The 26,489-nt window shown below is 37.4% G+C and overlaps 2 protein-coding genes across 2 annotated transcripts in view; both read left to right on the top strand.

Annotated features, from left to right (window-relative positions):
* Nucleotides 1-26,489, top strand: part of UTP20 (UTP20 small subunit processome component) — a 91,089-nt gene that overhangs the window by 44,354 nt on the left and 20,246 nt on the right. Inside the window, exons 28-43 of the mRNA XM_043880658.1 lie at nucleotides 522-665; nucleotides 1,261-1,340; nucleotides 3,432-3,649; nucleotides 4,291-4,435; nucleotides 5,750-5,837; nucleotides 6,728-6,871; nucleotides 7,070-7,120; nucleotides 7,227-7,379; nucleotides 8,702-8,857; nucleotides 9,173-9,313; nucleotides 9,733-9,870; nucleotides 13,368-13,507; nucleotides 13,751-13,833; nucleotides 18,629-18,918; nucleotides 23,464-23,603; nucleotides 23,779-23,935. Coding sequence (XP_043736593.1) covers nucleotides 522-665; nucleotides 1,261-1,340; nucleotides 3,432-3,649; nucleotides 4,291-4,435; nucleotides 5,750-5,837; nucleotides 6,728-6,871; nucleotides 7,070-7,120; nucleotides 7,227-7,379; nucleotides 8,702-8,857; nucleotides 9,173-9,313; nucleotides 9,733-9,870; nucleotides 13,368-13,507; nucleotides 13,751-13,833; nucleotides 18,629-18,918; nucleotides 23,464-23,603; nucleotides 23,779-23,935 — 2,268 coding nt within the window. The remainder of the gene's footprint in view (nucleotides 1-521; nucleotides 666-1,260; nucleotides 1,341-3,431; nucleotides 3,650-4,290; nucleotides 4,436-5,749; nucleotides 5,838-6,727; nucleotides 6,872-7,069; nucleotides 7,121-7,226; nucleotides 7,380-8,701; nucleotides 8,858-9,172; nucleotides 9,314-9,732; nucleotides 9,871-13,367; nucleotides 13,508-13,750; nucleotides 13,834-18,628; nucleotides 18,919-23,463; nucleotides 23,604-23,778; nucleotides 23,936-26,489) is intronic.
* Nucleotides 17,499-17,731, top strand: LOC122679869 (60S ribosomal protein L39). The gene has a single exon (XM_043880660.1). The coding sequence runs from the start codon at nucleotides 17,553-17,555 to the stop codon at nucleotides 17,706-17,708; it is 156 nt and encodes a 51-aa protein (XP_043736595.1). The 5' UTR covers nucleotides 17,499-17,552; the 3' UTR covers nucleotides 17,709-17,731.

Here is a 26,489-nt window from a genome sequence, read left to right as displayed (position 1 = left end):
CAAGAATAACCAAAAACTCATAGTCTTTAAAAAAATAATAATAATAATACAAATACAAAAAAAAAAACCAGAAAAGTGGCTTTCATTTGAATTGAACATTTAGATTTTATTTTTCCTAACCTGAAGCATTATAATGGCAGAAGAAGTTTTGTTTAGAGTGTTCTATTTGTGGGAAGAAAGCAGAATTTTACTTGAGACAATTGCTTGAATAAAAAAGTAAAACAATGTAGAATGCAAAACAGATGTTCCCACTGAGATTTTGTTTTGCCTTGAGGACACTTCGTGTGATTTTGCTGGACATTGATAATAGAACACATCTCACCATTTGATTTTCTTTTTTTTTTAAGTCTGTATTCCCTTCTTGTTCAGTGAGAAAAGCAATATGTGAATCAGAACCAGAGTCAACGGACTTAATAGCAGGATTTCTAGCTTGATTCTTCGCTGACTGAGCAGGAGTGCGTCCCTGAGGAGTCAAAGATAAAAACAATATTTTTTTTTAATAGAAGATCTTTATTTTACAGATTCAGCTGAGGTTTATTAACCCACTGAAAAATTTAAGACGTCTTGGAATCAAAATGGTAACTGATATCTTTTTGGATTGGGAGTCCTATCCGTTCAGAACAGAAGAAATTGACGCAGTGTTTCATGGTGTAGTTTGGCCCCAGGTAAACCTCGATGCCCGCCTTCTGCCCAGATGCTGTCTGCTTTCTCCTTTGTTACTGCTTTACCCACACAGTCTACCCCCGGCACAAATGCTTATCCTGGCCTTTTCTGTCATGTCAAGCCGTTCTTTGTTTCTGGAAGTTTTAGAACACTTTTCTTTGCTTCCACTACCACCAAAAGCTCAAGAGCTAGTTTCTGTGGTATAGTAGCATTTATACTTAAGGCTAATTTGAATATGACTGTGTCTCTTAAGCAAATGCCATATAACTTTTGTAGCACCTCACAGGGTATGCCTCTGGGTTTTGACAAGCATGAGGAAAAAATACACCGGGATTTTTGTTGCATGTTTCCTTGTTTGATTTCTCTGGTTGTCCCCACTTGGTGACGATAACTGGTGTAGTTACAGCTAAGACTGTAGCAGAGACTTGGTCTTAGGCACAGTTGCTCACAGTTCAGTTTGTCCTTTAAATATTAATCTCTTGTCTCTTGGCTCTTGTATCCTCGTGTGGCTTCTGTTCTTGTTCTGCTTTTCAGTTTGATTTTTTCCTTCAAGTCTGCATATGTTCTTATCTTGTCTTGTTTTTATTTTGTATCTAGATCAGCAGGCTTGGATCTGAAAGTCAGTATTCTCCTACTCCTCTACTGAAACTAATTAGTATCTGGTGCAGAAATGCAAGGTAAAAATTTTTTTTTGTACCTTTAAAAATGGTGGTGTCTTAGACTAATCTAGTCAGAACTAATAAAGGGAACTAATGGTGTCATTTATGCTCTTTCCACATAGTGAACTATGTATAGTGCAGTTAAAAAGAATAAAATAATTGAATCTCAAAATCCATAGTTTAAAGAAAAGTGCAATTTGCTGAATAATAGGTGTAGTGTGATCCAGGAAAAATGCTTTTACATGTGTATCTATGTATAAATATGAAATGAAATAGGAAATCAGTAAAAACTAATTTGTAATTGGCATTCTAATCTTTTTCTTAGTTCCCACTTAAAAAATTTCATAGGCTCCCTGGATTTTCCAGGTCATTTTCTTCTATTCTTTATAAAACGCCATCTAAATTTGCACACAGCACTCATGGTCGCAAGTCAGTATCCCTTTATGGACATTATGAGCCATTAACAGAACCTTCATCGACTGATGGTTCAGAGATGCTATGTTACAAACTAAATGTATATTTACTGAAGAGTGATGGAAGCAGACTTAAGTTTGTTCTATCTATTTTGAAGAACAAAAGATAGAATAAAGGAAAATATGTTTTATCATTGATTCAGTGATGTTAAAATCTTGGCATCAGTTTTTACAAAATTGGGATCATACCGTATAGCAATTTTTTGATTTTGTTTTTTCTTGTATATTTTGTCATGAACATTTCCCCATGTCATTAAGTAGTCTTCAAAAACAAACTGTACACCTTGACATTGTCTTCCTCAGGAAAGCCTATTTTGTCTTCACTGTCAGAAGGGCTCTTTTAATTCCCAGTTGGATAAAGCGATTTCATATCTTGTTTTTTCATTGGATGTTTATAAGCAGCACTTCATAGGCATACTTGAGAAATGTTTTATAGTTGTATCATTGTTACACAAATAAGGTATGAAGGACTTTCACTGAAGAAGACTTTACAATAGTGATTCCGTTTTTATGTTAATTAGGTCCTCATCAAGGATAGAGCCACATCACTGGATGCCATTTCATCCTTTTCTACAGTTTCTCTCTCATTGACAGTAGAGATGATAATATGTAAACTGTCTTGTTTGGTGCCTGCCCACACTGTCCCCAGTATCTGTTGGACAAACTTGTATGAATATAACCTCTTAGAACTTTTCCTTGAGTTTGTCAGAACTAAACATGTTCAAGTGCTTGAGCTCTTTTTCCAGTGATGATGAATTGGTAAAGCCAAACTATTTGGATTTTTTCAGTCTGACCTTCCTACTGATTTTTAGGAACGCATCTCTGGCTGTAAAACAACTGCTGGTTTACGTGTAGCTAGAAAGTTTTTGTGTTCCCTGCTCTTTGGGGCATTGTTTGTCTGAGGCTTTCATTATTGGGGATGGGTTCATCACCTTTCCTATCACAAATGATCCTAGTCTGAAGGTTGCATATCCTAGATCAGCAAATGTTGGTTTGACCTGTGGTCTGTACTCCTAACTTTCATGTTGTAGTACATTGGTTTTTATGTGAGTGTATAAACATTCACATCCTAGAAGGCTTATAATTGAAAAATAGCCTGTCTTTAGTACATTTCTCTTAGAACTAGCAGTTCAGAGCTCAGTTTTACCACTTATTAGCTCAGTGGCTTTGGACAATTCTGTTTCTGCATCTGTAATGTAGAGATAAGCATACCACCATAACATACAGTTGTTACGAAGATTAACATATACATAAAAAGAGAAATATACATAAAATACCAAGATAATATGAGAAATATAGATAAAGTGCCAAGATAATATGAGAAATGTACATAAAGTGCCAAGATAATATGAGAGATGTACATAAAGCGCCCAGATGATACGAGAGATACACATCAAGCGCCCAGATGATACGAGAGATACACATAAAGTGACAAGATAATACAATGTTTGTATGGTGCCTAGAATTATTATCCATCAAATTTTAAAGTAATTTCCCTTCTGAGTAACCTTATTCGCTAGCATTCATCTGCACACATACACATATATCTTCATTAAACTCTGAAAATCCACAAAGAACATGTTTTTAGAAACAAACGTGTTGAGAAAGGTGACTGTTTCCATGTTTCCTCTTGCAGATATTTCTGTTTCCTGGCTAAACAGAAACCTGGGCACCCAGAATGTGATATCCTGACCAATGTTTTTGCGATTCTCTCAGCAAAGAACCTCTCTGAAGCCACAGCTAGTCTTGTGATGGAAATAGCCGACGACCTTCTTAGCCTTCCAGATTTTGAACCCTCAGAAGCAGTTTTGAGCTTGCCAGTGACAGGATGTGTATACGCAGAAAGTGCAGATGGTATGTAAGCTGTACAGAGCAAAGGGTTCTTCTACTTTTGAGGCATCATTTGCACCCTCAGAATGAAAAAATCAATAGAATCTGACACTTCAGATAATCTAGGCTATTAAGAGAGTTTCTCTTCTCTAGGAATCAATACCTACATTAATTAAATGCCTAATAATTCAGTTTATATAAACTGAATTTTCTTTGCAGTAGTTAGAAATTCAGATTATTTACACTCCAGAAAGCTCAACTGTCCTCTAGGACATTATCGAATGATTCCCACTATCATGTCTCTGAATTGTTCTTACCATATTATCCTAACAATTCTTTTAATGCTACTGAAAGTGGTTTAAATAAAACCTCAAAGGTCTCATATCGGATTTTTACTTTAGATAATGATTAAGCCTGGCATGCCGCAGTCCATGGGGTCGCAAAGGGTCAGACATGACTTAGTGACTGAACAACAACATAGATGTTTTAACTAAGAAGAAATTTATTTAATCTTAGAGGTTGAAATGTATGAAATTTTCATGCTAATTGAGTTCCTGCCTTTTCTGGCATTGAGAAGATATTGTACAGTTATCTTTTAAGAGTGTAATTAAAAAAAAAAAAAAGAGTGTAGTTAATTAAAATCAGTACATTTATCTTTATTTCAGAGTCTATCACAATAGGAGGACGATTAATTCTACCTCATGTACCTGCTATTCTCCAGTATCTCAGCAAAACCACAATAAGTGCAGAAAAGTTGAAAAAGAAGAAGAATAGAGCACAAGTCAGCAAGGAACTTGGCATTCTTTCAAAGTAAGTGGTCTATTGGTCCTTAAAAGGTAATGTTACAACTTGGGATTTTAATTTTTTAAAATTATATGTGGTTTTTCATTTGCTTTAGCAAGGTAAAGGTTAAAGGTTTAGGTTAAAGGTTTTAGGTTAAACCTAAAAAGGTTTTCAGTATTTTAAATGTCCTCCAGTTTTAAGTTTATATAGAATTCTTTTTCTTTGCTTGAATAGACCTTTTATGGCATCTGCCTTTATTATAAACGATAACAGAATTTTCAAAATTCTAAGGTAGACTAATAGATTTGCTTTATTAGCCTTTGCATATTTTGTTCAGTTAGAATTTTGAATTATGTGAGATCATAAAGTTGTAGTTTTTTAGTGGGATTGATGAAAATAACTAACTTAAAAGAACAGGTTGCTGTGTTTTTTTTTTTAAGAGTCAAGATCTTGCAAGGGTTTTTAAAGATTTTCTTAAAAATTCTGTATATACTACTAGACCTGGTAGTAGGTAACTGTGATTTCTATGAAGTGTCTGGTTGGTAAATCTGAGTGCAAGGATGATTCTGCCTTTTTTGTGGGGGGATAGACCATGCCATGTGGTTCCCTGACCAGGGATCAAACCTTTGCCCCCTGCAGTGGAGGCATAGAGTCATAACCATTAGACCGCCAGGCAATTCCCCCAGAATGGTTATATTTTAAACTCTAAATTGTTACAGGACTTAGTTGTTGAAAGTTTATTTTTTCTGTTACTTTCAGCAACAACAGAAAATGATGTGTTAAATCTTCCAAGAACTTCTTTTAAATGTTTTGTTTATACTAGTGTATTTCTAACTTATGCAGAACGGAAAACCACATCAAATATACTTACAACATTTTATCATAGGCCATGTGGTAGTGAGATGATGATGATGATTAGTGCCAGAAAGCCTGGGGTTTAAAAGACCTTCTCTGCCACTGCCTTTTTGGTGACATCAGTTTCTCTGAGCCTCAGTGTTCTCTGGGCAAAGTGGGGTTAATAATTCCTACATTATACAGCTTTTGTGGAAGTTAAATTGAAATGTATATAAAGCCTAAAACAAATCTCGACACTTAAAAATGTTGTTTCCTTGCAAAATAAGCAATTACCAATGCACAGTCAGATGTCACAAAGACAGTGGAATGGCAGCCACCAGCCTGAAGGTGGAGGGAGAGTGGGTGCTGTTCAGAAACTGTTCACACAGTTACAGGCTGCCTGGGTCTTTCCTCACTGATGTTCTTCTACGAAAAGTTTAACTTCTTGGGAAATATTCTTATGTTACACGTCTTCCTTACCTGTCCCGTTTGTTTTTCCTTCTCCAGGATCAGCAAGTTTGTGAAGGAGAAAGAGCAGAGCTGTCTGCTCATCACACTGCTCCTGCCCTCCCTGTGCCGCGGCGGTGTTGCTCAGGTGTGAACTCACAGCAGTGACTTGCTCTCGAAGTGACAGTTTACTAGGTTTATTTGTGAAAAAATTGGTTAGAGTCTGTGAGATATTTGTCTCAGAGTATTTGTGAGAAGACTTCATAAAGAAATATAAAACTGAAAACAGGGGAGAAAAATTGGGACAGAAAGGAGTGAGGGCAGGCCAGAAAGTGAAGACTTCATCACCTGCTATCACAGTAAAAGTCTCACCTCTTTGTTTGCCTTTGTTTAGCTTCTAATCCATTTCAGGGTTTCTTTCCCCCCCTCTGACTTTGATCAATAACAAATCTGGAACCTGAGGTGTGCATTGATCTTAAATGTGAATGATAGTGATCTTAAATATGAATGGCAAACGATGAGTGAAAAGTCAAACTGTTTCCATATTCACACATTGCTGAGAGTCTCTGGTATGATTTTCAAACCCTAGTTTAGTCTTTATTTTTTAAAAGAGTCTCCCCATTTCTCACCCTCATTTATAAAGCCTTAGTAGTTATACTAAATGACTCTTACCATGTAGTAATTTAGTTTTAGAAGACCACGCATTTCTGCACAACCAAAAGTGTGTGGTTTTTGTCAGCAAGTTCATTTTCTTTGTTTCTTTTTTGACTAGAAAATAGAAGAAATTATGTTTTAAAACCGTGCATATTTTCTATTAGAACTAAAGGAAGAAACTGTTGATGGACACTATTATGGGTTTTTGGTCAAGTTAAAATGTTAAGAACTTTTAAAAGACCATAAAAATAACTTTTTAATTACTACTACTTTTACTTGTTACACATATTTATTTGTGTTCTGTGCAGTAATATATTAAAAACAACATGACCAGTTTTCTGAATTACTGAAATATGATTTCTCTCCATGTTATTACTTCTTAAGGATACAGAAATCGACATTCTGGTGACAATACAAAACCTGTTGAAACACTGTCTGGAGCCTACAAGCTTCCTCAAGCCTCTAGCAAAACTCTTCTCAGTTATTAAGAACAAGATGTCAAGACAATTGCTTTGTACAGTTTTCCAGGTCTGTAATATTCATTTCTATCCTAAATCCCTCCTTTTTCAAAAGATAACTATGACATGGAATGCATATTAGCAGCTTTCTTGCTGCCAGTATGATGTTTCCATATATTTTTGAGTGCAGGCAGGGAATCAGAGGAGATGGTGAGCAGAGAAGTTAAGGTTGTATTCACTAATAATATACTGATTTCATTCCTTTTAGACCCTTTCTGATTTTAAGAGTGGATTAACATATATTACTGATGTTGTCAAGGTAAGAAAGAAAATCTTAAGTCTCTTTTGCTTCAAAACTATTATTATTTTCCTTATTTAAGATTTATATACCTTCATTTATACGGTTTCACTGGCATTTTTTGTAGCTTAGCGCCTTTGATCAAAGACATCTTGATGATATCAACTTTGATGTTCGCTTCTCGGCGTTCCAGAGCATTACCTCTTACATTAAAGAGATGCAAACTGTGGACATTAACTACCTAATTCCAGTTATGCATAATTGTTTCTATAACATGGAGGTAGGTTTTTTATAGTAAAACTTTGTGGATTGTTTTTTATTATTTTGACAGTACAACCGTATAACCTAATTTCTTAATTTGGTTTTTGAGGGCAGTGGGATTTTTAGTAGAAAATTTCTTTTAGTTGCATAATATTTAGCAGAGACCATACTGTTATTCTCATGATATGAAAGGCAGATATTTTGAAAAAAATAATATATGTGGAAGCACTTTGAAAAGTCAAAAGCTGTGTATTAGAATGGGAAAATTCACAGAGACAGAAGATAAATTAGTGGTTATCAGGAGCTGTGAGGGGAAAAAGAAATGAAGAATGAGTGATTATATTATAATGGGTACAAAATTTCCTTTGGGGATGGTAAAAATTTTCTAAAATTAGATGGTGGTCATGGTTATAAAACCTTTGGAATATACTGAAAACCATTGAATTATACAACTTAAAAGGGTAAATTTCATAGTGTGTCAGTTAAATATCAATTTTTTTAAGTTAAATAGCTATATCATTTGACAGTTGCCCTCTTTTATTGATACAGTAGAAATAAAAAGGTTTGGAGCTATATATTAAGTGCCGTGTTGCTAAAATGAATTAAATTTCAAAATTAGGGAAAATGAAGCCCTTGCTTAATAGTTAACTATGTAGTGGTATCAGTAATCTTTTGTGATATTTTATAGTTATTTGTCAAATATTAAGGATTAAGTAATAGAGGAAAAAGGAATCTCCCCATTTGGGGCTCATTCTTCATATATCTTATCAAAGTTCAACATGAGGGATTCTGAATCACTGCCTGGTTGGCGTAGTTGAGAATACTTTTCTACACTTACAACCCACCTTCTTTATAAATGAGGAACTCTGGAGCAGCTCACCAGAATTATACCAGCCAGCTCTGTCCTTCTGAGTGAGCAGCTGGTTTTGAATATTGAAACTGGCTTTAGGGAACCTTTTATTCTCTTTGCTTTGAAAAATAAAGATAATTAAAAAGTGTATCTCATACTTCAATTAAAAGTGGGGGGAGGGGGGAGAGAAAGAAAAACAACCCATGATGTATAAAATACCAAATTTCAAAAGACAAAAGCAGTAATTTTACAAAAGTACATCTCATAGTATTTTCTCAAATAATCAACCCTTCTCGGTAAGCATGATTTTTCCAAGTCACTTACTGTGTTCCTCACACCCCTATATTTGTTCTTCCTTAAGTGTGAAGTACCTGTGGGACATTTCTTAGTAGAGAGTTTTATACAGAAGAGTGGCTAAATCTTATTTGGGAAATAATAGTCCATGTTAACAGTTATTGCACAGTATAATTTGGGCTTTTTCCTGTGTCCAGTTAGGAGACATGTCTTTAAGTGATAATGCAAGCATGTGCTTGATGAATATCATCAAAAAGCTTGCTGCTTTGAATGCCACAGAGAAAGAATATAGAGAAATCATTCATCGTTCTCTCCTAGAGAAACTGAGGAAAGGATTGAAGAGCCAGACAGAGGTATTGGGGTTTGCAATTAAGTACTTGTTATCTGTGGGTTTTTGTTTTGTTTTCCTGCAGTTCTGCTGTAATTTGTGGAAAAGCAGTCAGCCTCAGTACACTTAATTAAAATACCTAATTGTATGAATACTTACCAGACTTTTAACAGGGGAGTGGAAACGGAGAAGAGAACAATCATTTCTGATTTTATGTAGTTTGTTTTTACATTGGGAATGTTTTACTTTTAAAAAAAATTTAATGACTTTTTGGTGTTTTCTTTGTATTAATCAAATTCTTTAAAAAAAAATTTTTTTTTTCTTAACTTGATATTTGCAGAGTATTCAACAGGATTATACCACACTGCTTTCCTGTTTAATTCAAACCTTTCCAAATCAACCAGAATTTAAAGACTTGGTTCAGCTTACTAATTGCCATGATCCAGAAATGGACTTCTTTGAGAATATGAAGCACATTCAGGTAGAAGACAGTTCTTTTTTCTTCCCCCTTGTCTTTGAAACAAACATTTCAGTGGTTCTCATTTTAAAAGATATATTTTAATTTTCCAAAAAGTTTTGAGCTTCTCATTTCTTGGTCTTTGTGGTCATCAGCTTTGCAAAGGACATGCTTCTTTACTTGGTGGTGTCACAAGCCGTAATAAGAGTGTCACCTTTCTTTGCCATTTGCTAAGAAGTTTAAATGCTCTCGGATCCATTGGTAAAGAAACGCTATGCATTATGTCTCTGGAAACAAATCAAGGCACAGGTGTTTGCTCATGTAACACTTGGACTGTATTTCACTCTTTTAATCTTTTCATCGAAGAGGAATATGACACTGAAATGGAGCCAGTGGGTGGTGAGCTCATTCAGTAACTAATTTATATTTTATCTAACTCATAGATCCACAGAAGAGCAAGAGCCTTGAAGAAACTGGCAAAACAACTAGTGGAAGGCAAAGTCGTGCTGTCTTCTAAGTCTCTGCAGAATTACATCATGCCTTATGCTATGGCGCCAGTTTTTGATGAGAAAATGCTCAAGGTAGGGCTTTAGCTGTAGAAGCCAGTACATTTTTCCCTGTACCATGACAACTTCTGCAAAGTATACGTGGGATTCGTGGCATCCATACTGATGTTGTTCACCATAATTAGAGACTTAAAATAGTTCTTTAATAAAACAGATCTTGGGACTTCCCTGGTGGTTCAGTGGCTAAGACTCTGTGCTTCCAATGCAGGGGGCCTGGGTTCAAACCCTGGTCAGGGAACAAGATCCCATGTGCTGTAACTAAGACCTCATGCAGTCAAATAAATAAATAAATAAATTTAAAAAAATAAATAAATAAAATAAAATAAAACAGATCTTATAAAAACCCTTAAAATTGTGCCAGGCACATGCTCTAAAAACGGTGTCTATTATTTTATGTTCACTATTATTAGCTCACAAAGGCTAACCACAGAATATTTCCTTTCACAGAAATGATCACATCACCAAGATGTCATACTTTTATTTTTGTATTGTAGGCCTTAATTGTCATTATTTTCCCAAATGGCTCATAAGAAATGAAATAAAACAATAGCTGCCTTTCTTCAGCACTATACCAGATACAGGCACAATTCTGATTTAATCCTCACAGCAACTCAACCCTATGGTGTGGGGACTGTTACCGCTGTTTTATAAGAGAATAAACTGAGAATCAGTGAGGTTACATAACTTTCTCAGAGACATACAGTCAGCACCTGTATTTGAACTCAGAATGTCTTCAGTTTTATACTACATATGCCTAAGAATGGGTTTCCCTGGTAGCTCAGACAGTAAAGCATCTGCCTGCAATGCAGGAGAACCAGGTCAGGAAGATCCCCTGAGAAGGAGATGGCAACCCACTCCAGTATTCTTGCCTGGAGAATTCCATGGACAGAGGAGCCGGGCAGGCTACAGTCCACGGGGTCACAAAGAGTCAGATACAGCTGAGCAACTGACACAGTGCCTAAGAACAGTGCCTGCACATGGTAAAGACTTGATAAATATTTAGTCTAATGGACCTAATAGCAGGATTTGTGACTTGATTATATGATTTTGTTCAAGGATAGGTTTTCTATGTATTTTCAGGATGTTTAAAGGATTTTTAAAAATTTCCTAAGTAGGTAAAAGAATGTGTCCCTAAATTCCGGTTTAAGGAGCCAGTAAGCACCTCAGAGTTAGATGGCAGTAAAACAGGAAAGAGGTGTAGGTGGAAAAAATAAACTGTTTAGCTTTGGTTGGTATTGGTTTGGTATACCTTTCTATTATTTTTAACCTATTTGTGATTTTTACTTTTCTTTTTAAAGTTGGTTTCTTGTAGGTAACATATATAGCTGAATATTGCTTTTTTACTTAATCAGACAGTCTCTGCGTTTTGATGAGTTTTTTAGTGATTTCATTTTATCTCTGTTGGCCTGTTAGTTATCTTTGTGCTGTTTTTGTTTCATAAGTTTTACCTGTATGTTAGCTTTAAACCACATAATACACTGTTGTTTTTGCTTCAAACCATCAGCTATCTTCCAAAGAGATCTTTAAAACTAAAGAAAAGATCTTTTGTATTTGTTTCCATGTTTATAATTCCAAGTATTCTTCATTCCATTGTGTAGGTCCAGATGCTCACCCTGTATCATTTTACTGACAGGAAGACTTTCTTTAAATTTTTTGTAGTGCAGGTCTACTGGTAATGAATTCTTTCAGCTCTTGTTTGTCTTTTCTCATCTTTGTTTTTGAAAGATAATGTTTCTAGGTATGGAATTCTAGTTTGACAGGTTTTGGATTTTTTTCCGCAATACTTTAAGAATACTTCGAACTGACTTCTTGTTTATACTGTTTGCAAAAGAAGTCATCCTTTGTTCTGAGTGGCCCATGTCTCTCCCCCTCCCACCCCCCACCCTTTTTCTCTTTATCACTAGTTTTAAGCCATTTGATTATCAGGTGCCTTCCTGCCTTCCTGTTTTGTGCTTGGAGTTCCTTGAGCTTCTTGGATATATACATTTGTAGTCTTTGTCAAACTTTGAATCTTTTGGCCATTACTTTTTCAAAGATATTTTTGGTTCCCCTTCTTGTCTTTGGAGATTACATCATATATTAGGCTATTCCAAATTGTCCCATATCCCATAACTCACTGAGGCTTTTTTTTTCCTTCTGGGTTTTATTTGGTTTCATTTTTCTATTACTGTGTCTTCAGATTCACTAGTGTTTCCTTCTGCCTTGTGTAATCTACTGTTAATCCCATCCAGTATATCTTCCCTCAGAGTTTTCTTTTCCGTCTCTGTAGTTCAGTTTGGGCCTTTTTTATGCCTCATATGTGTCTCCTTAACATGCTCATGCTTGCGTCTCCCTTCTTGATCATTTGCAGTACAGTTATATCGTGGTTTTCTGTGTCATTTCTGTGCTTCTGTTTGATTTGTCTTCTCATTAGATTTATTTTTCAGCTTCTTTGTATGCCTGGTAATTATTTATCAGACGCCAGACATCATAAATTTGCCTTTGCTAGGTGCTGGGTGTTTCTGGGATTGTTTTCAGACGCAGTTAGGCTGCTTGTGAGTAGCCTGGTCCTTTTGAGGCTCACTTTTAAGCTTGTAGGCACGAGTAGCCCTTGGTGTGACGCTCGTGTGAACCTACCACTGAGGTACTAACCTGAGTGCCCGAATGCCCAGTACTCCACGTATCGGGAGCTTTGTCACCCTGGCCGCGAGGAGCGTGAGCTGCTCTCGTCCTTGTGTGGTCTTTGACGACTGCTGCATGTCTCCCTTTCTGGTAGTTCTCTCCTCATCTCTTCCTCACTCAGCGTGTACGGGTCAATTCGCAGCTGAAGCTTAAGGGGCTCTTGGGCGGCTTTTCTCTCTGTGTAACTCTCTTCTCTCTGGTACTCTGCCCTATGAACTCAGGCTCCACAGCCTCAACTCTGACCCCTTAGCTCAGGGAGATGCAGGTCTCTCTTGGGGTTTCTTCTCCTGTGCTATGGCCTGACAGTTATCCCCACACAATCAGCTGAGGGGAGTTATAAGGCTCATTTCATTTGTTTCCTTTCTCTCAGGGGTCACTGTCCTACACTGATGTCCAAAGTCTGAAAACTGTTTGATATATTTTTCTCTGCTTTCCTAGTTAAGGTATGAGAGTGAATCCAGCTTCTGTTCTTCATGAGGTCTGAAAGAGTTGTCTCCAAAGCATCATGCTGATGAGTGTTCACCAGTGCAATCTAGAGTTAGCTTTGACATATATCAACTTTTACACCTTGAATTTACTTCACAGTTGTAGGCTTGAACCTGTAAAGGAGGTCTGAATGAAATAGAGTCTAAAATGTGTTAAATCCTTTAATGAAAGGAAGATATCATTTGAAATTGACAGAGGCTTTTCCAGAGCTAGAGGAAAACTATTTAACATAGTTTGGGCACTCTTTCCTTTCTATAATTTCTGATCACCTACTATCTAAGATTTTTACTGTACCAAGTTAGCTATGTATGTGTATTTTATTTGCAGATACTTATTCTTACTGATGCTCTTGATTTGTTTTACAGCATGAAAATATAACCATTGCTGCCACAGAAGTTATTGGAGCTGTTTGCAAACATCTCTCTTGGTCAGCATATGTATACTACTTGAAACATTTCATTCATGTCTTACAGGCGGGACAGATCAATCAAAAGTTGGGTGTCAGGTATGGCCAAACTTCTTAATTTTGTTTTGTTTTTGAAATGTAAAATTTGGATTCTTTTCTGAAATAACCTTTCTGTAATCCCAATTTATTTTTAATTTGTATCAATGAGGTGATACTAAGATTTGTTAAAGTAAAAAAATACCTAAAATAGGTAAAAGTAATTTTTATAAGTCTAACTTTCCTTTTAAGAGTCAAATGATATTATTAATCAAATGAATGTTTCTGTGAAAATTTTTTTAACAGTTTGCTAGTGATAGTGTTAGAAGCATTTCACTTTGACCACAAAACTCTTGAAGAACAAATGAGAAAACTTCAGAATGAAGAGGGTAAGTTTTTTAAACTTTCTTAAACCAGATTTCCTTCCTATTCTTCTATTATTTATTATTATGAATTAAAGATGGCAAAATTCAGCTTAACTTCCTTTTTCTGCTCTTGTAGTAGTGACCAGTGAATGAGTCAGGAGGAAGTTAAAATGAATGGCTTGAGTATTATTCTGAAAACTTGTTTAACAATAGAGAAGTCCAGTCTAAAATGTACGGGGCAAAAATCCGAGCTATAGATTATTTACACAGAAATTCTCATTTATCCTCATAAGAATCATACTAGAACCTTAGGTGTTAGTTACTCCATATTTTTTATATGAGAAATTGAGATTTCAGATGTAAAGTAACTTTCCTAAAGCTTCACAGTCCGTAAACAAAACAAAGGCTAATGGATAGCTGTCATTTATTAAGGTCAGTGAAGTGTCAGAAATGAGACTTTATCGCATTTAATCCTTATAATAGCCTTACAAGTAAACCATTTCCAGTTTACTGGTGAAGAATCCAAAGCTCACAAGAGTTAAATTAATGGACTGTAGTCTTGGCTTGTTAGCAGAGCCAGGTCTGAACTTGCCCCACCACACTGCCCAGTTTGCATCCTGTAATAAGGGACATTTCTGCATGAGCCCTGTTGGCTGCCATTATGATGTTCATGAACAAGAATGTAGGTTTTTGCCAACATCCGTTGGATCATCGAAAAACTAAGAGAGTTCCAAAAAAATATCTACTTCTGCTTTATTGATTACGCCAGAGCCTTTGACTGTGTAGATCACAACAAACTGCGGAAAATTCTTAAAGAGATGGGACTACCAGACCACCTGACCAGCCTCCTGAGAAATCTGTATGCAGGTCAAGAAACAACAGTTAGAACTGGACATGGAACAATAGACTGGTTCCAAATCAGAAAAGGAGTATTTCATGGCTGTGTATTGTCACCCTGCTTATTTAACTTATATGCAGAGTACATCATGCGAAATACTGGGTTGGATGAAGCACAAACTGGAATCAAGATTGCCAGGCGAAATATCAGTAACCTCAGATATGTAGATGACACCATCCTTATGGCAGAAAGCAAAGAAGAACTAAAGAGCCTCTTGATGAAAGTGAAAGAGGAGAGTGAAAAAGTTGACTTAAAACTCAACATTCAGAAAACTAAGATCATGGCATACAGTCCCACCACTTGATGGCAAGTAGATGGGGAAACGAAACAGTGACAGACTTTATTTCTTGGGGCTCCAAAATCACTGCAGGTGGTGACTGCAGCCATGAAATTAAAAGATGCTTGCTCCTTGGGAGAAAAGCTATGATCAACCTAGACAGCATATTAAAAAGCAGAGACAAAAAAAAAAAGCAGAGACATTACTTTACCAACAAAGGTCTGTCTAGTCAAAGCTATGGTTTTTCCAGTAGTCATGTATGGATGTGAGAATTGGACTATAAAGAAAGCTGAGTGCCGAAGAATTGATGCTTTTGAACTGTGGTGTTGGAGAATACTCTTGAAAGTCCCTTGGACTGCAAGGAGATCCAACCAGTCCATCCCAAAGGAAGTCAGTCCTAAATATTCATTGGAGGGACTGATGCTGAAGCTGAAACTCCAATACTTCGGCCACCTGATGTGAAGAGCTGACTCTTTTTTTTTTTTTTTTTAAGAAAATGAAACTTTATTGACAGAACTTTAACAGTCAAATATAGAGCATAAGAACAGCATAGATGGTTTCAGTTTATCTTCTTTCAAGCAAATGGTTGCCCTTCACCTATAATATAAACATTAAAGTTACTTAGCAGAACTTTATTTCGATGATAGGAGAGGTATACAAAGTTCACTGCAGTTGTAGTACTATAAAATCGACTAAAACAAGAACACTAAGGGCGACCCTTTGGCTTACCTTCAGTTTATCCTCTCTAGAGATTTTATAGACTTTTCAGGCACATTATGAGTATTTTTAAAAACACACTACTCTTCCTAGTTATACAAGAAAACAAGGACACTGAGTTCAGAACAAATCAATGGAACCTATCAGAAGGTAGTTTTCAGTAGAAGGCAAAACTGTGTACACATTCAGTAAAATATATAACAACAAACAACACCCTAAGGAAAACAAAACACACAAAAAATGAAACAAAAAAATCCCCCCAAAGTATCATTTACATGTATTGATTTGAAATAATATTCCGAATATAGGATAGCTAAACAGTTGTTACCTCTGTTACTGCTTAAGTGAAGTAAATAAAAAGGCCAGTATTACATTTGTTTCTTCTCTACTGTGGAAAAGTATAGAAATTTTCATTTGTTTTAGTTTATCCCTGATATGGTTGTTTTAAGTTGCTTCAACATTTGTCCCCCTCTTTCCTTGTGGTCCTCATATAATTCTAAATGTTTCTTTTCACCCTGGAAAGCATTCCAGTTGGTATAATAAATTATATGGTGACACTAATTTTAAGTCATTACTATCACTGGCGACATGGTGACATCGAAATGTGAAGCAGAAATAGAACTGTTTCTCCTAGCCACACCAAAAAAAGAAAGAAAAAAAGGAGAGAAGAGAAGAAAAGGGAGAGCAAGAGGGAGTATGAGTGAGACAGAAAAGCAAGATGGAAGACAGAAAGAAAGTCTGGAAAAGCAGATATTTTTCCTTGTTTCTAAATGATAATGGCTTTTAAGACACAACTCTGACCAATTTCAAAAATTCATCTACGGTATCAGTGATGTTTAGTTATTTAGTCACTGTGGGGTATGTTAAATGATATTTGTTTTTCTATCCTATTAGCCATTTCATCAATATTCTGAAAATATCTGAGTTCCAGATTATACTGTTTTAATTCTGTAATATACTAACTGTTAGTGTCTTGTTCATATTTCTTATTATGTATATTTGGGCTTTGTCCATTTTCTTCACAATTATGTAAACTGAGAGGAATGGACTGGGGATTTGGGGTTGGCAGATACAAACTATTACACTCAAAACGAATAAACAACAAGGTCCTACTATACCGCACAGGGAATTATGTCCAATCTCCTGTGATAAATCACAACGGAAAAGAATATTAAAAAAATGTATATATGTGTGTTAAAAAATTATGTAAACTAGCACATTGTCTTTATTAGTTGAATTTATTTTCCTCTTCCTAACAATCCATACCTGTCTTTTATTAAGTATCTTTTTCTTTTTCCCTTAGGTTTATTCTGTTGCTCTTTTTCTTACCTTTTATATTGGATGTAGGATTTTATATTGATGTACTTTGTAATTTATGTATTGCTCTTTTCGAGTACCACACATATTTAGGGCAAAGATTTTTCTATGAGAACATTTTAATTATGTTCTGTAGTTACTTGAAGTAGTCTGGAAGTGGTATTTTCATCTAAATGTTCTAATGGAATGGAACAAAAATGTAAAGTGAAAATATTTAGAAGGCAAATACACAGTAAATTCTTCCCTAACCATGAAGTTCTTCCTTTAAAATCGGAACCATGCAATTAATTGTCAGCAATTTGGAAAACATGTATATGAAAGATACTGAGTTGATTACCCAGGAAGAACTAGAGTTAGAGACTTTGACCTTCAAAACTTTTTAAACTGATGCAACAAAGAGGAAAAATAACATATTTGATATGGTTAGAGACGATTATATCATGAGGCTCAGATTTTTATTAGTTCGTTAAGAGTGACAGTGGGGCTCTTTTCTCTTCCCCGCCATCCTATGTGCGGTTGAGTTCTGTCCGCACCATGTCTTCTCACAAGACTTTCAGGATCAAGCGATTCCTGGCCAAGAAGCAAAAGCAGAATCGTCCCATTCCTCAATGGATTCGAATGAAAACTGGCAATAAAATTAGGTACAACTCCAAGAGAAGACATTGGAGAAGAACCAAGCTGGGTCTGTAAGAAGCGTCACATAAAAAGTGGCACACATGTTAAGATCACTTATTTAAGCAGCCGTATCACAGTGAGAACATCACTACTGTAATGCTTGGCTCCTCATGTTTCTTATTTCCTCACTATCAGTCTGAGACCAGTAATAAATATGATACGTTACGTTGGGAAAAAAAAAAAAAAAAGAGTGACAGTGGGATGTATGGCAAAAACCATCACAGTATTGCAAAGTAATTATCCTCCAGTTAAAATAAGCAAGTGAAATGAAGTCGCTCAGTCGTGTCTGAGTCTTTGGACCCCGTGGATTGTAGCCTGCCAGGCTCCTCCTTCCATGGGATTTGCCAGGCAAGAATACTGAAGTGGGTTGCCGTTTCCTTCTCCAAAAGAGCTGACTCATTTGAAAAGATCCTGATGCTGGGAAAGATTAAAGGCAGGAGGAGAAGGGGACGACAGAGGATGAGATGGTTCGATGGCAACACTGACTCAATGGACATGAGTTTGAGTAAGCTCTAGGAGTTGGTGCTGGACAGGCAAGCCTGGTTTTCTGCAGTCCATGAGGTGGCAAAGAGTTGGGCACGACTGAGCAACTGAACTGAACTGAACTGAACCGAACCACAGTACTTTGGAAGCTTTCTTTCGTTTAAGGACCCTCCTTTTTCACAGCCTCCCCATGTGTTCCTCAAGTACCCTGTACTTGCTGTTCCACTCTTTTTTATAATTATCAGTTTACCTGTGTCTCTTCCTCATTAAGAGAAAGTGAAAGTGAAAGTAAGAAAGTGAAGAGCCACAACACTCACTTACTTCTGTTTTCTCAGTCTTTATTGTGCCCTTGTAGTTGCTGATTTTTTTTTTATTATGTTGCTAGAAAAGACTACTTAATACACCTGTGTTGTTTCCTCATTTAAGCTGACTTGTGTTGTTACTAAACACAGACACCACAGCAGTGACTGAGTCGCCAGAGCACGGAGCCCTGGAACTGGAGCCCATGGATGAGGACGAGGAGGGCGAATGTGATAAGACTTTGTCGGGCAGGAACGAAGAGCCAGAAAACCCTGACCCAGCTGATTATGAAGGGGCGGCAGCTGAGGAATCTGACTGTATCACAAAGTCCATCTCCTTCCTTCCTCAGAATAAGGAAGAATTGGAGAGAACAATTAAAAATATCCAAGGAACCATAACAGGGGACATCCTGCCCAGGCTTCACAAATGCCTGGCATCTACGGTAATCATTCTGTCCGGGACCCAGCAGGCCTTTGTGAACTCGGGTGTCTGTGGGACCCATGTCAGACTGAGGCTCCTAACTGCGTGGGTTGACATCAGCTTTTGGATTTTCTTTTTTTCTACATTTCACGTTTCACTTTTCCTTCTGTGGTCTCCTCATCTTCAGATTCCTCTCCTGCAGCCAAGGGAGTAATGATCCTTCTTCTTTATTTTTTTTCCCATTTATTTTTATTAGTGGAGGCTAATTACTTTACAATATTGTAGTGGTTTTTGTCATACATTGACATGAATCAGCCATGGATTTACATGTATTCCCCATCCCGATCCCCCCTCCCACCTCCCTCTCCACCCGATCCCTCTGGGTCTTCCCAGTGCACCAGGCCCAAGCCCTTGTCTCATGCATCCAACCTGGGCTGGTGATCTGTTTCACCATAGATAATATACATGTTTCGATGCTGTTCTCTCGAAACATCCCACCCTCGCCTTCTCTCACAGAGTCCAAAAGTCTGTTCTGTACATCTGTGTCTCTTTTTCTGTCTTGCATATAGGGTTATCATTACCATCTTTCTAAATTCCCTATATATGTGTTAGTATACTGTAATGGTCTTTATCTTTCTGGCTTACTTCACTCTGTATAATGGGCTCCAGTTTCATCCATCTCATTAGAACTTAGTATACTGTAATGGTCTTTATCTTTCTGGCTTACTTCACTCTGTATAATGGGCTCCAGTTTCATCCATCTCATTAGAACTGATTCAAATGAATTCTTTTTAATGGCTGAGTAATATTCCATGGTGTATATGTACCACAGCTTCCTTATCCATTCATCTGCTGATGGGCATCTAGGTTGCTTGCATGTCCTGGCTATTATAAACAGTGCTGCGATGAACATTGGGGTGCACGTGTCTCTTTCAGATCTGGTTTCCTCAGTGTGTATGCCCAGAAGTGGGATTGTTGGGTCATATGGCAGGTTTTTTTTGTTTTTTTTTGTTTGTTTTTTTTATTAGTTGGAGGCTAATTACTTCACAACATTTCAGTGGCATATGGCAGTTCTAATTCCAGTTTTTTAAGAAATCTCCACACTATTCTCCATAGTGGCTGTACTAGTTTGCATTCCCACCAACAGTGTAAGAGGGTTCCCTTTTCTCCACACCCTCTCCAGCATTTATTGCTTGCAGACTTTTGGATAGCAGCCATTCTGACTGGCATGTAATGGTACCTCGTTGTGGTTTTGATTTGCATTTCTCTGATAATGAGTGATGTTGAGCATCTTTTCATGTGTTTGTTAGCCATCTGTATGTCTTCTTTGGAGAAATGTCTGTTTAGTTCATTGGCCCATTTTTTGATTGGGTCATTTACTTTTCTGGAATTGAGCTGCAGGAGTTGCTTCTATATTTTTGAGATTAATTCTTTATCTGTTGCTTCGTTTGCTATTATTTTCTCCCAATCTGAGGGCTGTCTTTTCACCTTGCTTATAGTTTCCTTTGTTGTGTAAAAGCTTTTAAGTTTCATTAGGTCCCATTTGTTTATTTTTGCTTTTATTTCCAATATTCTGAGAGGTGGGTCATAGAGGATCCTGTGATTTATGTCAGAGAGTGTTTTGCCTATATTCTCCTCTAGAAGTTTTATAGTCTCTGGTCTTACATTTAGATCTTTAATCCATTTTGAGTTTATTTTTGTGTATGGTGTTAGAAAGTGTTCTAGTTTCATTCTTTTACAAGTGGTTGACCAGTTTTCCCAGCACCACTTGTTAAAGAGGTTGTCTTTTTTCCATTGTATATTCTTGCCTCCTTTGTCGAAGATAAGGTGTCCATAGGTTCGTGGATTTATCTCTGAGCTTTCTATTCTGTCCCATTGATCTATATTTCTGTCTTTGTGCCAGTACCATACTGTTTTGATGACTGTGGCTTTGTAGTAGAGACTGAAGTCAGGCAGGTTGATTCCTCCAGTTCCATTCTTCTTTCTCAAGATTACTTTGGCTATTTGAGGGTTTTTGTATTTCCATACAAATTGTGAAATTATTTGTTCTAGTTCTGTGAAAAATACCGTTGGTAGCTTGATAGGGATTGCATTGAATCTATAGATTGCTTTGGGTGGTATAGCCATTTTGACAATATTGATTCTTCCAATCCATGAACACGGTATATTTCTCCATCTGTTTGTGTCCTCTTTGATTTCTTTCACCAGTGTTTTATAGTTTTCTATGTATAGGTCTTTTGTTTCTTTAGGTAGATATACTCCTAAGTATTTTATTTTTTTTGTTGCAGTGGTGAATTGTATTGTTTCCTTAATTTCTCTTTCTGTTTTCTCATTGTTAATGTATAGGAATGCAAGGGATTTCTGTGTGTTAATTTTATATACTGCAACTTTACTATATTCGTTGATTAGCTCTAGTAATTTTCTGGTAGAGTCTTTAGGGTTTTCTATGTAGAGGATCATGTCATCTGCAAACAGTTTCACTTCTTCTTTTCCTATCTGGATTCCTTTTACTTCTTTTTCTGCTCTGATTGCTGTGGCCAAAACTATGTTGAATAGTAGTGGTGAGAGTGGGCACCCTTGTCTTGTTCCTGATTTCAGGGGAAATGCTTTCAGTTTTTCACCATTGAGGGTAATGCTTGCTGTGGGTTTGTCATATATAGCTTTTATTATGTTGAGGTATGTTCCTTCTATTCCTGCTTTCTGGAGAGTTTTAATCATAAAAGGATGTTGAATTTTGTCAAAGGCTTTTTCTGCATCTATTGAGATAATCATATGGTTTTTATCTTTCAATTTGTTAATGTGGTGTATTACATTGATTGATTTGCGGATATTAAAGAATCCTTGCATTCCTGGGATAAATCCCACTTGGTCATGATGTATGATTTTTTTAATATGTTCTTGGATTCTGTTTGCTAGAATTTTGTTAAGGATTTTTGCATCTATGTTCATCAGTGATACTGGCCTGTAGTTTTCTTTTTTTGTGGCCTCTTTGTCTGGTTTTGGAATCAGGGTGATGGTGGCCTCATAGAATGAGTTTGAAAGTTTACCTTCTTCTGCAATTTTCTGGAAGAGTTTGAGTAAGATAGGTGTTAGCTCTTCTCTAAATTTTTGGTAGAATTCAGCTTTGAAGCCATCTGGTCCTGGGCTTTTTTTTGCTGGAAGATTTCTGATTACAGTTTTGATTTCCTTGCTTGTGATGGCTCTGTTAAGATCTTCTATTTCTTTCTGGTTCCGTTTTGGAAAGTTATACTTTTCTAAGAATTTGTCCATTTCTTCCAAGTTGTCCATTTTATTGGCGTAGAGCTGCTGGTAGTAGTCTCTAATGATCCTTTGTATTTCAGTGTTGTCTGTTGTGATCTCTCCGTTTTCATTTCTAATTTTGTTAATTTGGTTCTTCTCCCTTTGTTTCTTAATGAGTCTTGCTAATAGTTTGTCAATTTTGTTTATTTTTTCAAAAAACCAGCTTTTAGCTTTGTTGATTTTTGCTATGGTCTCTTTAGTTTCTTTTGCATTTATTTCTGCCCTAATTTTTAAGATTTCTTTCCTTCTACTAACCCTGGGGTTCTTCATTTCTTCCTTCTCTAGTTGCTTTACGTGTAGAGTTAGGTTATTTATTTGACTTTTTTCTTGTTTCTTGAGGTGAGCCTGTACTGATACGAACCTTCCCCTTAGCACTGCTTTTTCAGTGTCCCATAGGTTTTGGGTTGTTGTGTTTTAATTTTCATTTGTTTCTATGCATATTTTGATTTCTTTTTTTATTTCTTCTATGATTTGTTGGTTATTCAGAAGCGTGCCTCCTGCCTCTGGCAGGGATGGGCCGGTCTGCCGCCAGCTAGCTCTTCTCTGGAATTGCTCAGTCCCTTTGTTCTGCGAATGGCCGGCAGTGTGTTCGGGCAGGTTAATTTTCTCTCTCTCTCTTGCTATCCCACAGTTTAAGTTGCTATCTCATCATAGCTCCCTCTGATTGCCCTCAGGGCATTTGGGCCCAGCCCTTACCCTAAGCAATGCCGCCCGCTCCTCTCCGTTCCGCCCCCACTTGCTGGTGGCGGATGCAGGCGTCTGGGGTACTTTTCTGCTGGGAGTTGCTTTTAGGCATGTAATCTGTGGGTTTTATTTATTTTTCCTCCTAGTTAGGTTGCCCTCTGAGATTCGAAACCTTCCCGTGGACCCGCCCGTGAGAGGGTTTCCTGGTGTTTGGAAACTTCCTCTATTACGACTCCCTTCCCAGGACGGGTCTCCGTCCCTAGCTCTTTTGTCTCTCTTTTTATCTTTTATATTTTGTCCTACCTCCTTTCAAAGACAATGGGCTGCTTTTCTGGGTGCCTGATGTCTTCTGCTAGCGGTCGAAAGTGAGGTTTGCTCAGCATTCAAATGTTCTTTTGATGAATTTGTAGGGGAGAAAGTGGTCTCCCCGTCCTATTCCTCCGCCATCTTGGCTCCTCCCTCATGATCCTTCTTCTTGATCATTTTGATACCAGTAGATAATTTTTCAGCTGCAAGGTTGTAGTGTTGCTGGGTCCCTAATCCATTTACTTTTGTTTCAGTTTATTTATTTATTTTCTTACAGACTAAAAGAGACGAAGAACACAAACTCGTAAGATCAAAGGTTGTGAATGATGAGGAAGTAGTTCGAGTCCCTTTAGCTTTTGCCATGGTTAAACTAATGCAGTCCCTCCCAAGAGAAGTCATGGAAACTAATCTGCCAAGGTATGTTATGTGATAAGTCAGAAATTGGTTCTTTGTTAGAAAGAGAAGCACTGTCACAGTTTGCTATAATTTAGAATCCTAACTGGAATAATTTGGATTATGAATAATTAAGAAACAAAAGGATATTTGTATTTTTATTTGTTTCTGCTAATTAGATTTTCAACTCATGTTCTAGTATTTTGCTGAAAGTGTGTGCCCTCCTCAAGAACAGAGCACAGGAAATCAGAGACATTGCACGCAGCACCCTCGCAAAAATAATAGAGGATCTGGGTGTGCATTATCTACAATATATTTTAAAAGAATTACAGACTACGCTTGTGCGTGGCTATCAGGTAAATGGCATCATGCATTTTATATTCAAATTGGGTTGGAATTCACAGTTGCACTTTAAACGCTAAGTCATGGTACTTTGGGTCTGTCTTTTGCAAAGTTGATCTACTAAGAGTGCAGGCAAGAATATTTTAAAATTTCTAATCCATATTTTTTAAAAATCTAGTTTTTAAAAAGCCTTATTTTTTGGAAGAATCTTATAGACCTACATTTCATAACCTGTGATTTTCTCTCAAATCACTTGATATCAGGTTTTGTATTCCGTGAGTTCTTAATAAACTTATTGTTGAATGTATCGCCACAAATGTGAACAATAAAAATTTGTTTTGAGTTGAAACATATATGTTGTAAAGTTAGTAACAGCACCAGGTGGAATGCAGAGCTCTTTGAGTAGTTTCCTGGCTGTTTTGCTGCTCCCAAATGTGGGCCTTGGACACATGCCATCAGCAGCACCTGGGAACTTGTTAGGAGAACTATCAGGGCCTTAGCCCTGACCTACGCAATCTGCATTTTTAAAGATCTCCAAGTGATTGAAAGTTTGAGAAACACTACAGCTTGTTTTTCTGAGGTAACCAGCCAAGACTCCTGGGAGAATGGTTGCTCTAGGTTACCATAACCATACTTAATTTTTAATCATCTGTTTAGAATCAATATTTTACCACTTCAAGTGGAATGTAAAAGTACAGATCCCTTCACCCTTCCTTTGTTTAATAGTTGTTTATGTGTTACTTCAACATATGTTGAAAACTTTTCAGGCAGTGTTAGAGTTGTTTTGCTTTGTTTTGTTTTGATAGGTAAGAAGTAGACTTACTCAGATTCAGAGAAGCATGCTCCGCAGACAGAGTGCAGTGCAGAGTTTTGTTTTTAATCCTCAGATACTTATCATTTCTACTGCTTTTTCTTCATCTCTGAATTTCCAGATTTCTCCCTGGTATCATTCCCTTCGGTCTAGGCAAGCATGTAGAGCACTGTGGTGGCAGCAGGCCCTCTTTGTTTTCTTTTCCTTGTGACTGTCTTTGTTTCACCTTCTTCCCTGAAGGACGTCCTTTCAGCACTGTAAAAATGTCATGCCCCTTTTCTGGCCTTTCTGATGAATTGTTCTTCCCCTGAGTAACACGTTATTTTTCTCTGGCAGCTATAAAGACTTTTTCTTTTTCAGCAGTTGGATTGTGAGCACAGATCTCTTTGGTTTTACCCTATTTGAGGTTTGTTGAGCTTCTTGGTCACTTTGGAAAGTTTTCAGCTGTTATTTCTTCAAATACTTTTCTGCACTGCACTCTCTCATCTTCTGGGACTTGAGTGAACTGTATATTAGACTTTTTTGAAGGGTCCCATCCATCCCTGGGGGCTTCCCTGATGGCTCAGCAATAGACTCTGCCCACAATGCAGGAGACCCAGATTGGATCCCTGGGTCAGGAAGATCCCCTGGAGGAGGCATGGCAGTCCACTCTAGTACTCTTGCCTGAGAGTGTCCATGGGGTCACAGAGTTGGACCCGCTGGAGCGACTGAGCGGCAGCAGCCGTCCCTGATGCGCGGTTCATGTTTATTTTTCAGTCTCCTTGCTTTCTGTTTGGATTACATCATTTCTGTTGATTCACATTCAGGTTCACCGACTCCTTCCTCTTTAGTCTCCTTCCTACTGTTGGACCCACCCAGTCAATTTTCTTACCTCAGTTATTTTTCTTTTCACTTCTCAAGTTTCCTTAGTTCCTTATATCTTCTGATTCTTTGTTAACACTTTATTTTTCCATGTTTCAGATCTCCTGCTACAAAGCTGGGGCTGTTTCTCCTACTTTGCCACACACTTCCCACAGCTGTAACCACACAGAGGCCAGGCAGTGGCAAGCTGCAGAGGAGAAAAGCAGCTCGTGGGCCCACCCTTTCCAAACTGCAGTCCCACTGAGGGAGAGGAAGGTCTCCCTGCAGAGTTGTGGCTGCTGCAGCCCCTGTGTCTAGGCCACTGCCACGACCACCACAGGATCCTTGGGGTGTAGGAAATGGAGGAAAGAAAAAATAAAAAATAGGTTTCCTTATTCTCTTGGAACATTCTTGAGTTTTCTCTCCTATTCCTAAAGCCCCAGGACTTCTCATAGAATTCTCTGAATCCTAGCACGGTTTCCATGTTGGCTGGGGGACAGCCATGTAGAAAACAGGGGTAAACTCACTGGAAGTTTGGTGGTTCTTCCCAGTAGCGGTTCCATGCATCCAGTGTCCCCAGCAAACACTTTAAATGTATAAAGGTACTTAAAGATCGTAAGTGGATATATATGAAATTATGCCTTTAGAATCCAATCTGTATATTGACAGCCAAGTGTATTTTCTTAGCACGCGGTCATTACCTGTTTACCTTGATAACTTACGGCACTGGAAGCGGTGTAGAGAACATACTCTGTTGGTACTCTGGCGCCATCTGCTTTCAGATCCTGACTTCACCACTTCCTGTTCCTGTAACCTTGGGCAAGTTGCTTGACCTTTTTGTGTCTCAGCTTCCTCAAGTGAAAGCTCTGATGATATTTCTCCCACACCATAGATAGAGTGAGTGAGGATTAAACGAT

The sequence above is a fragment of the Cervus elaphus genome, chromosome 22 (assembly GCF_910594005.1).
Source record: "Cervus elaphus chromosome 22, mCerEla1.1, whole genome shotgun sequence".
NCBI lineage: Eukaryota > Metazoa > Chordata > Mammalia > Artiodactyla > Cervidae > Cervus > Cervus elaphus.
The sequence above is the reverse complement of the archived record's forward strand: the minus strand, read 5'-3'. Positions and strand labels throughout refer to the sequence as shown.

What these genes read in the sequence shown, in the direction of transcription:
- LOC122679869 (XM_043880660.1), top strand. Translation starts at nt 17,553, where the DNA reads ATGTCTTCTCACAAGACTTTCAGGATCAAGCGATTCCTGGCCAAGAAG.